At 29.9% G+C, this 12,804-nt stretch overlaps 1 protein-coding gene across 1 annotated transcript; it reads left to right on the top strand.

Moving 5' to 3' along the window:
* Nucleotides 1-1,279: 1,279 nt before the first annotated feature.
* LOC108319762 (AT-hook motif nuclear-localized protein 19) lies at nt 1,280-2,038 on the top strand. Its single transcript, XM_017551005.1, has one exon. It carries the CDS (start codon nt 1,280-1,282, stop codon nt 2,036-2,038), a length of 759 nt encoding a protein of 252 aa, XP_017406494.1.
* The last annotated feature ends 10,766 nt before the right edge of the window (nt 2,039-12,804 follow it).

Below are 12,804 nucleotides of genomic sequence, written 5' to 3'. Positions count from 1 at the left end.
CTTGAATTTGCTTTGTAAGTATACTTCACCACTTAGACACACCAAGAAAGAGCACTTCCTCCTACAAGCACCAAGTTACAAGCTCCCTTTTCACAAACACAAAGAGTTTCCCCGAGACACACAACTCTAATACTCTTAAGTGAAAAGTTATTTTCTAAGAACTTTGGAAAACACTATTTATAAGCCAAGGATCAGAAACTAAAAAGGCATCTCCTAAATGCCAATAAAAATCAATTATCAAAAGTGATAATCGATTATTTTTTACTGTTATAAGGTTTTTGAAATGGTGATAATCGATTATCATTAGTGATAATCGATTATTGCCAAACCCTAGACAATCATAACTTATAGAAATAATCGATTATTGCCGATTTGAAGTGTTTTCTCGTTTTACACATGATAATCGATTATCTTTCATGGTAATCAATTATTGTCGTAACATAGCTATACTAAAAAACAATTTACAAGTCTTCTTATGAAGTACAAGTGAAAGCAAAAGCCTAATACAAGGTTTTTTATAAAAATGCTTTAACAATGTATGTAAATAACTCTTCAAGACTTCAAGTCCATTATCATCAAAATCTCTTCAAAGCATTAATGTTTTTCATTGGTAAGAAAGTCGATTTGTCCTGGATATAGCCTAGCCGAGTCAGTCTTAATTGAAGGTTGAGACATTTTATCCTAGATGAAAGTCGATACATGTTCGTCTTGGCCAAAGTTTGAGGTAGTTGACTCTGGTCAAATGGTCGAGTTAGGTCATCTAGGTCCAAGATCTAGTTGAATTATTCTAAGTCCAAGGTCGAATTGAGTTATCACGATCTCAGATCAAACTAAGTTAAGTCAAATTAAACTAAATTCAAGTAGAATCAAATTGAGATGTAACAAGTAAAGTTAAATCAATCCAATTTTAAATTGATTCTAATTAAGTTTGATTGAAAAAGACGGAAAATTTAAGTGGTCAACTTAATACACTTCCAAAATAAAGTTTTTCTATTTTGGGTAACACCTTTAAAATGTATTCATTTCGGTAAATTTCAAGTAAAACTAAATCATTTTTTGTAAAAAAAAAAAAACAAAACAAAGTTTTCTGGAGTTGAAACCTAGTTCCTCATTCTCATCACTATAAATTCTCCCACAAACAAAGCTTCACATCATCACAACAAGTATCTTACATTTGGTTCTTTGAATCAATCTCTCTCTCTCTCTTATTCAACCATTTGGGTCTATCTTTCCCTCTTGTATTTAAACTCGTCTTCATTCATACATATTTTGTAGTACAATGACAAACAACTCCATGCCAATCTCAGTATGCGGAGACTCAGATTGCGAATCCTCTTGGGACCACCAAACTAGCTCCTCTCATTGTCCTCACCTTCCATCGCTACCACCACCGACCACAAACCAACAATGGCAGAATCTCCCTCTTGCTACTCCACCCTCAAAGAAGCCACGTGGCAGACCTCCAGGCTCCAAGAACAAGCCCAAATACACTCTCCCACAACCCTCCATAAAGATTCTCATTGTCAATGTCGCTCCAGGACATGACATCATTGAAACCATTATTAACATCGCTCGGCGCTCCCATGTCAGCCTCTCCATCCTTAGTGCCTCCGGTATCATCACCACCGTCACCCTCCGCCATGTCCCCAGTGGTTCCTCCGCCGTCATGCTCCATGGACCCTTCAACTTACTTTCCCTCACTGGCTCCTACTTACACAATAACCAATACTCCCTTCTCCCCGGAGCCACCCCTCCTCGTTCCTTATCCTTTGGCATACACCTCTCCACCTCTCATGGTCGAGTCTTCGGTGGCCTCGTCGGCGGTAGGGTCGTCGCCGGTGACGATGTCATTTTGACTATTTCTACCTTCGAGAACCCTGAAATTTATAAATACGGTTTTGAAGATCAAGAAAGAGGTGATCATGATGACAGTAACATCAACAACAATAAAACTTGTGACCATAACCCTAGTAATTTCAACAAGGGTGGCGACTTGCCAACGTTGAACTCTGCTAATTTCGGAATCCATGGGTGGTGAATGATGTGAAATCGACATCATGGGATTAAAGATAGAACAAACGGAATGAGGATCTCTCTTAATGCACAATTGTTTTTTCTGTTTTGTACGATTTTTGAGTCTTACTTGATATCTATTATGAAAGTGTTATAGAGTATATCGTTCTACTATGTCAGGAATATGGTTATATTGTGTTTTTCCGATGAATGAAAAGTTGTTTCAGCATGCTTGTTTCTACTTATCTATTTTGAATTAATTTCTTCAATTAATCAATTTTTGTTTATGAGGTTCTTCTTATGTTCAGTAATATGTAGGGTTTGTACAATTTTATGCTTAGAAAGTTGTATAATTAATTGAAAAATGCATCTATTTACGTCTTTTCCAACTCCGTAATTACTCTATAATTAAATTAATCTCTAACTTATTATAAAAGAAAACGGTGATAGGACACAAAGAATAGTACATATCTTCGTATAACTGTTTATCCATATATTTGTATATTAAATAAATACTATTAAATTTGTTAATTTATACATCTGACTGACAATAATATATGGTTAAAAAGTGGATACTGGATGCGTACATATCTTTCTATCACCTTTTACTATAATATATGGTTAAAAAGTTACTTAAAATAATCTTCAATACATTATTTACAGAAATGTATGAGTATGTTTTTTAGTCTAACAATTTTAATAAAATTTAAAAGAATGTGAGCTTTCAATGTTATGTTGTCTTTTTTAGTCAAACTTGCTCCTTATGATTGTTCCAAAGTAATCAGCAATTTGCATAGCATTGGGCATATTGTCTTCTATCTTGGTCAAAGGTCAAACACTTTTATTAAATTAGTTTTTAAACTAATTATGTAAAACAGTTAAAAGTTTAATAAAATAAAAGTTGATAGAATTAAATTCAATACAGTCAATATGTTTCAAACTGCATTTAAATTCAATTTAATTATAAATTATATATTAATTTAATTTAACAGAATTTCTAATTCAACATTTTCTTTTCAAATAGCCAATTATTGTTGAGAATTCAATCAAACTAGTAATGCAAAAGAAAAAGTACTGTAGAATCTAATTCTAAATTACCAAGGTTTCTACATATTTTCCAGAGATTGTTACGTACACCAATATTGTTGATTATTGACATAAATATTTTATGACATTTCATAAAAAGATCATTTAAATCTATAATTGAAGTTAAGTTTAATTCATTCTTACTATAGATTTCTATGTTTAATGCTTTTTCTAACCTCATTCGAGTTGTTTTTTTATAATAGTTTTTTTATTTTTTATTGTTTTCAAATATGACTTTGAAGATAAATATTTATTTTTCATTTTATGTAATTAACGTAATAATAATATAATATATATTTAGAGTGTGTTTGGTTTAAAATTTTAATATTATTTTATATTTAGTATATTTTATTTTGAAAATAAATAATTTTAAAATGATTGATTTTTTTCAATATATAAAATTATTTTGTTTGATAAATAATGTAGAGTTTCTTAAATGCAAAATTAATTACATTCAAAACGTCATATTTTTCATTGTTTTTTCGTAAGTGCATTCTTATTCCGCTCATGTGATTCAATGAGAAACTACATATACTTTTAATGATTGTAACAAATTGTTTTGACTGTAGTAATTTTCAAACGCTTTTATCAAACAAATAATTAATCTGTGTATATAATGCATCATATTTTGTCAAAACAGGTCACCCGATCCAATCCGACCCAGTACACCATGTGTTGGTTTTGGTTACTTAGTGAGTCAACCTAACGCAGTTCACTTATTAGTTAGTTGAAAAAATTTGAACACGGTTTAACTCATTACGGGTTTGTGAGTTAAAATGATTGGTTCACTAGTTTATTTATTTACAATTTTTGTTTCAATTCTAAAAAGTAATAATTTTTTTTCTAATTCAAATTTAAATAAATTTCAATATAAAATGACGTTAAATTTCAAAGATAATTCAAAATAAAAAAAAAATATAATACATTGCAAATACAATCTAAAATCATTTTAAACTCCAAATATAATCCAAAAAAAAGTATAAAAAACAAAACTAGATGGATTGACGAGTCAGATTCTTAGGATTCAAAATTGATCCGTATCAAAATTTTAATTTTCTTTTTCAATCCAACCCAACTCAAACTTATAGTGGACTGAGTTGACTCACAGTTTACAACCAATTTTTACATAACTAATACCTAAAGATTTATATGTTTGATATTAAGGTCAAATTCATGTCCGAGGTTGAACATATTATTGTTTGAGATTTAAACGAGCAAGCATTAACACTTAATTCTATTTCACCAAAATGTGTTATACAATTATAAGGCTAAATAGTAAATTTAATTCCTAAAAGTAGAAACATTATTAATTTAATTGTTGGAATGTATGGGAAAAACGGATGTGAAAAGCTGAAAAACGAATGATGAAATTGTATTTTGAAAACTTTTGATAGATATTTTATAAAATATGCAATACCTCTTACTGGAATAACATCATCTGAGTATGTATCTCAGGTTTTCTGATAATTACTATAAATATATGTTTAAATAATTTTTTTCAAAATAAATTTAAAAATAAATGTATAGGAATATAAACAAAATATTTATTTACAAAAGTCTATAAAATTTCTACAAAAAACAAATATTGGTTTTCTTTCTCATTGTCGAGTACTTCCATTTACACTCTTATCTTTTTATGTGTAGCATTAAGTAACAGATGAAAGCATAATCACAAAATAAGATAAGCTAATATACATAAAATAGAAACACAACATAATTAAATTTTTTTAAAAAATAGTTCACATCAAGCATAGCTCAAAATTGTCTAATGATATGTAATTATTAATGATATTATGAATCTACTTCTAGAACATTTGTTTGTTAAATATGACTCAGATTCGACACTTATCATGTCACATCATGGTAGATTATGGCATAATGTTATAAATTTAGTTGGTCTAACATTTTAGGAACTAAGTCCTAAGGTTATTTCTTTATCAACAATAATAAGTTCATCGATAAAACTGTTAGTAAGTGAAATTTGAAAATTCGTTCATAAAATCCGTTAATAAATTTAAATTACTAACTCATGTATATATGTTGATAAATTCATTAATAACTTTTGCAAAATATATATATATATATATATATATATATATATATATATATATATATATATATAAATAGATGTTTTATATCTCAAACCAACAGGGGTGAATAGGATTAGCCCTTGTAAAATATCTTTTCAAAATCTTTATAAGTTTTTTGGCTTTCTTGAAATCAATAAATAAAAAGTGATAAATCAACAACAAGAGAGAAAGAGTAGAGAAAGATCCACACAAACAATCTATACTGGATCGGCTAATCTCAAGTCTACATCTAGTCCTCTTTCAATAACCTTAGTTGAAGAGATTATACTATAATTGATTACGTTTACAGAAATATAGAGATACCCCTCTCAATGCACTCCTCTCACCACTCAAAATCAATATAGTAATACAAGAGATAAATAACCTCACTCTCTTACAATAACTGAGAACAATCACAACTCTCAACCCTTGACAAACCCGCACAGGTACACAATCACAAATTTTTTACAATGAATCTGATCTCCAAGTCACACTCCTCTAGTGCAGATCAAATCAAAACAACTTTAGCACAATTTCTTAAAAGAATCTTGATAGGTAATCAACAAATGAAGCCTTGATTCTCCAAGATCACTTCTTGAACACTCTTGTAATCAAAACTCAATGAAAATGTTAGTTACTGAAAGTGATAGCAAATTCTTGTTTTGAAACAGGTCTCAAGACACATATATATAGGATTTTTTGAATTCTGACGCATTATAATCGATTAGGATTTTTATGTAATTTGTTAAGCTTTTGTTTCTGTTTTAACATATTATCCTGAGCATATAATAGATTATATAAGCACATAAGCTAGTTATTAATTCAATTGACACTTATAACATATCAGGCTTTAAATGCAAAGGATTAGACAAAGTAAACTAATTTAATTAATCCTATACTTAAGTAGATTGCCTATCCAATTTCCATTCTAAACAGACTAACTCACTTATGAAAAATATTTTGGATAACTTTATATTTTAATCGGTTATATATCATGTATAATCGATTACTATAGAATAGTTTGCCCCTGTTAAGCTTACTAAATGTCTGGTAAAATCTAACAGATTATATACTACGTTTAATCGATTATTTCAACAAGAAATGATATATTCAATCTATTTTAAGCATGATTCATTTAACAATAATGAATTCATATATCGAGAATAAACATAGTCAAGATAAAGCAATTGTTATGTCATTTGTTGTGCAAGAAACTATAAAACCATTCTTTTGTTCATCATAAAAAAGAAAGATATATAAAGGAGCTTAAAGCTTCGCCTATGAACTATATATATATATATATATATATATATATATATATATATATATATTATATATATATATGTGTGTGTGTGTGTGTGTGTGTGTGTGTGTGTGTGAAATGTGTGTGTGTGTGTGTGTTTGGTGAAAATGGATAATTTTTTGAATAATGGACGTGGACCAAGCTTGATGAGTTGTGGCAGAGATTGAGGTTAGTGCTTATGTTTAGGGTCAATTTAACTTATAGTTGAGAGTGGAGCATGGGTGAGTGGTGGGATGTACCTGAGTATGTGATTGATGACCATGAGAGTGGAGGATAAGTCTACTTGTTGTATCTCGTAAATCTTGGTTCTATCTGCGGATAGGTGCTTCCTTTTCCTTGTGTGCATTGGAAGGAGATGATTTGTAGGGGAGGCTACAAATTTCCTGTAGGGGAGGCTATAGTTAGGTTGTAGGAGCAGCTACAGTTAGGTTGTAGGAGCGGCTACAGTCGGTGAGGTAGGGTACAAGAGTGAGATGGAATCTTTCCACTATGGTATTATGGTATGGTGATGCTCATGGTGTTGTTCATGATTGCGATAGTCAGGATGGTGGTGTATCTATGATGATGATCATGGTACTTGAGATGCTTCAAGTTATGTTATGTTGATATTGGTGTTACTATAATGGTTATAAAAAGTAGTTAGCTTGGGTGCTAATGAGTGGATAGACCAAGGGTCTATGTGTGAGATGTCAATGATGACATCAAGGGTTAGAGATCAAGGATCGATGATTGAAGTTCAAGGAACGGGGATCGATGATCGAGTAATTCATTATGATTGAATTGTTTATGTTAGAGGATTAGGAATCCTATTGTTATGACTACTATGTATGAGGTGTTTGATTATGATTGATATAATCAGAAGGTATGTATCTTGTTGTTTGTTTGATTATGGTTCATATAATCAGAAGATATGTATCTTGTTGTGTGTTTGATTATGGTTGATATAATTAGTATGTATGTATCTTGTTGTTATGATTGTTTTATTGGTAACTTATCTCGTACATATTTGTGTTTGTGTGTTTGTGAATGAAATTATCGGTGATGATCGTATAATGTGTTATACGTGAGTAGATAATGTTGCAGATGTTTCAGAGGCGTGATGGACTCGAGAGAGAATGGGGAATAACTTTGGAATTCATTTAAAGCTATTTTGTTTTAGGCTTAAATGCTTACTTGGTCCCTATGTTAAGTGATTTTTTTTTAGTTTAGTACCCGGTTTAAAAGTGTATAGATTGGGTCCCAAAGTTGTAAAAATTGTATGAATGAAGTGTTATCCGTTAAGTTAGCAGCAATGACGTTAACTCCATGCTGACATGGCAAATTAATCAGTACTTTTTCTCTTCTCTCCTCTACTATGTCCAGCTTTTTCTCTCTCTTCCATATTAATGCTTTCCAAAAGTTCAAGGGGTTTATACCCTGTAACTGCGGTCGCAACGTCATCCATGTCGGAAGCGTCATCGTCCCTACGCTCCTCCTTCCGCACGCACAGGTTCTTTGAATCCTGCCCTCACAGGTGCTGCCACGGCGGCGACTTGTAAACGGGCAGTGGTGATGTTACAACGGTGGCGTGTTCGTGACTATAGGTGTTGAGTTCATGAAGATCGAAAATGGAGTAGAACCTCGAGCTGTGATTTAATCTTGATTTGATTTGGGAAACTAGGTTTTCTGATTTCAAATTTTTATGTATTTTTTTTTTGCTTGTGAAACTGATTTCTTATTTAGTTTTCTTCCTGTGGAGGTGGCTGTAAATGATGAAGGTTTGGCTTGGGGATTTGGTGGAGGTTAGCGGAACAAAAGCAAAAAAATGAATGAAGAAGAATTCTTGATTGAAAGAATTGATGATTTCAATATGTAGTGCGTCTCCTTGAACGACAATTGCAAGGGAAAATGATGGAGGGAATGGGTGATTTGGTTAAAAAATGTAGGGATTATGGGAAATCCTCTTTTAGAAGAATAATCAGTGAAAATTGAAGAATTCATTTGATAAAAAATCAGTGAAAAATTGGAGAGTAATTTGCTATTAAAAATACTTTTGCTATGTTTATATTGGTATTGTTGGGAATTAGAAGATTTATAGACTTGTTGCTCCTCTTTGGTGTTTACTTGCTTCCAAAATTGGATTCTCTCTTTAATTATCTGGTGTCCTGTCTATAGGATGAGGAACTTGATGTCGTTGCAGTAGTTCATTCATATGAGGACAAAGAGGAACTTGGTTAGTGGATTCAAGAAATTATTTCAATGTTGTTAGCATGTTTGTGAATAATTAATCATATTGGTTTCCTCTACTAGGTTTCATGACTACGAGGATATGCTTGAAGATACATGGCATATTGATTTTTCCCGGAGGTCTACCATGTTTGATACCTTATATTCCAATATTAACGGAGGATTACCAATGTGGGAAAGCTATCCCATATTTTTAGCTAAGCCAAAAAAAAAAGAAGAAAAAGTGGGCCTTGTAGAGGCAATTACTAACTGCATTCTCTTAACTAGAATTTTTTTGTTTTTTTTTTCCATTTTTTATTCATAAATTTGAAGCTTGTTTAACTGTTCAACCCCATGTCACTAGGGGTGGGCAAACTGCACTGTTTGCACTGTACTATAAACCAATTATAGTTAACTATTAAATAGTTCAAAAAAACTGGACTGAACTAAAAAATAGTTCAAAAAAACTAAAATAATTCACAGTTTAGTTAACTATTTATTGTGCTGGGCATAATTAGCCTAATTGTACTAAACTATATCTATACTATAAAAACTAAACTATTTTTTATTAAAAACTGAATTATACTCACTCTTCAATTTAAAAAAAAATAGATTTTTCTATTGGCAGTTAACTATTTCATATGGTAAACCATACAATAGTAACCAAAATAAACTGCAATTCGTATTGGCATCGCAAACATACAGAAACTGCATGTTTTTTTTTTATCTTAAAACTATTTCAGAATAAGTTTGAAAAATTTATTTAAATTCTTAACTTAAATAAAATTTAATTGCATTGATTACATTAGAAAAATTGATAAGAAAAACCTTGGTCAAAATCTATTCATTTATAAATTTCAACAGCATAATAATTTTTAGTAAAAATAAAAATAATAATAAACGAGTATGATATATAATTATGAAAAGTAAGATATACAAATATAAATTAATACAAATAACTAAGTTACATATTTTATGAGAAAAAATAATTCATAACAATTTGTAAATAGTATTAAATGTGTTTTTTCTTTTTTTTATCTTAAAACTATTTTAGAATAAGTTTGAAAAGTTTATTTAAATTCTTAACTTAAATAAAATTTAATTGCATAGATTACATTAAAAAAAATTGATAAGAAAAACCTTAGTCAAAATCTATCCATTTATAAATTTCAATAGTATAATAATTTTTAGTAAAAATAAAAATAATAATAAATGAATATGATATATAATTATGAAAATTAGGATATAAAAATATAAATTAATATAAATAACTAAGTTACATGTATGGGAAAAAAATAATTCATACCAATTTGTAAATAGTATTAAATATATTTTTTTTCTTAAAACTATTTCGGAACAAGTTTGAAAAGTTTATCTAAATTCTTAGAGTATTTTTTTTTAAAACTAACACTTAAACCTTTTCTTTTAGAAATTTAATTTAGGATATTTGTTTATTTAAAATCACTTTTCAATAAGTTATTTGATAAAAAAATAAATAGTATGTTTTTATTATGTTTGGGTGAAGCAGCAATTTGTTTTAATCAAGTTGTATTTTCTTACTGTTTTAAAACAGTTAACTGAGTTAACTGAACTACTAATAGAAAAGTTCAGTTTTTTTAAATTGAACTACAAAATAGTATAATTCAGTTTTTAATAAAAGCAGTTCAGTTAGTTTTTATAGTATAATATAGTATAGATAATCTATAGTTTAGTACAGTTAGGATAATCATGCCCAGTCCTACATGTCACAGGTTGCACAGACATCCAGATAAATTTATTTTGTAGCATATAATTGGTGAGTTTTACATGTTGAGAATCATTAATATAGAAAGAGAAAAAGTTGGACATTGCAGAAAGAATAGATGAGACAGAAGTAAAATATCAGATTTTATAGCCATATCAGCACAGAGTTAACTCCATTTATGTTAATTTAACGTAAGGGAGTTGATTCATACAAATTTTATAACTTTGAGACAGACCCAATCTATACACTTTTAAAACCAAGTATTAAACTGAAAACCCCCACTTAAGATAGAGACCAAGTAAGCAATTTTGCTTTAAAAGTTAAAACTATATAATTGAAGTATTTCCTTCATTATTTTATTACTCAGAAATAATATAAAAGAGAAAATATTTTAGAATTGATTTTGTAACATCCCAATATCTCACGCCAGATAATTCATAATTTATATATTGTAACATTATATTTACGGTAATATCCCGTAATCTCACACTTATAAATTCATAATTAATATATGTCTACACATGTTTTAAACTCAGATTTCAACTATAATCTCATAAATATAATTCGAATTCTTCTAACTTATTCTTCTGTCTCTCCCTTCATTGGCATTGGATCAGACGACATTCCTTCATCTGCTCCCGTATAACGAATTATACGATCATCGCACATACCCAAACACAAAACAAACACAAACAAGTAGGGTGAGCTAACATGCAACAATCATTTAAAACATGTATAATTACCTTGATATAAACATCATATAATAATTATGTTCGACACCCTCATACCACAATCCCTATTAGACACTCGTCTCACAATACCCAATAGACACCACAATACCCAATAGACACTCATCCGGATGATACGTTGATGAGCGGTCACGGGAGGTTATGCACTTGGAATGACTTCTACTTCTTCTTACAAATACACTTCCAAAATACTTCATACCATTCACAAGGTTAGTCCCCTCACTATGTCCAAAACCGGCACATAGACCAGGACCTCCTGCTCCTCTCACCACATAATTCATCCCTCTCTACTTGAGACTAGATGATTATTAGAGTATCAGGATAACCTCCAACTACGGGACCCTCAACATCAACATATACACAAATACTATAATATTACTGAATCTCTCCACGAGACTCATGCCATACTCATATTCCTCAACTCATATTATACCATTACGAAATCTACCCCTAATCCTCATACACATACCCTGACATTACAGAATCTCTCCGCGAGACTCATACCATACTCACATTCCTCGACTCATATTATACCCTTACGACATTTCCCCGTAATACTCATACATGTGTAGATGCATAAATTCAAATCAAATAAACTTCAATCATTTCAGAAATCATACAAACTGAATATATTCCAACAAGATATATTACATGATAATTTAACAGTACATAATCTGTACACAAGATTTAAGTTAAAAACCTGTCGAGTAGACTTCCAGGAAAGAGAGGTGCGTCACAATGGACAACTTAAGTACCAAGTCTTTCCTTAGCCAAAGTGTTCCTCAACTAGTTTTTAACAAATTTCTTATTAACAGATTCAAAACAACAGCATATAATATTTATACCGAATATCAATATAGATAAACATACAGTAAGCATTAACAATATTCATACATAATTTCAAGACATGAATAGTAATAAAACAGTACTAAATCATAATATAAAAGCTTAGAAAAGTTAGCTCCCCTACCTCTATTCCAGACTTAATCTCCTGCTCCGAATTTGTTTCCCCCGAAACCCTTCAGAACCTCTACTCTTCTTGCAACTAAAAATTTCTCCCTAACTCTTTCTTCTCTATTTCTCAAGCTCTCACTTGATTCCTCTTTTCTTGGTGCAAAATACCCTTCCCTCCCATGGCTATTTATAGTAAAAAAAAATTTACTATTCCTTAATATTTTAATATTATTTATTATTTTAATATTATTTAAAAATAATATTTCAATCATTTTCTCACCAAATCTGATCCTAATTTCTACCTACTACTTTCTTCCATGCTAAGGAATCTTAATGCTGAAAATTTATTTTTACTATTTACTTTTTACTATTTACTATTCACTTTTTACTATTTACTATTCACTTTTTACTATTCACTATTCATTTTTTACTATTCGATTTTCTTAAAAAAAAATACTAAATAAGTTATCAAAAATTTTAACCTCTCCTTCTAAAATTACTATAATTTTATATTCAAAATATATATTTTTCTATCCATTAAAATTATTATTACTAATAAAATGCTAAAATTTACTATAAATATTTTTCATGGGTCTTACATTCTCCCCAACAACAAAAATTTTCGTCCTCGAAAATTCGAAAATTCGATATAAAAAAATAAAGTTATGATTATTTCACCTT

This window comes from Vigna angularis, chromosome 6, assembly GCF_016808095.1.
Source record: "Vigna angularis cultivar LongXiaoDou No.4 chromosome 6, ASM1680809v1, whole genome shotgun sequence".
Lineage (NCBI taxonomy): Eukaryota > Viridiplantae > Streptophyta > Magnoliopsida > Fabales > Fabaceae > Vigna > Vigna angularis.
This window is presented reverse-complemented; position numbering and strand designations above follow the sequence as displayed.

Bases quoted from the DNA above. Each gene is read 5' to 3' on its own strand.
- LOC108319762 (XM_017551005.1), top strand. From the start codon at position 1,280: ATGACAAACAACTCCATGCCAATCTCAGTATGCGGAGACTCAGATTGC.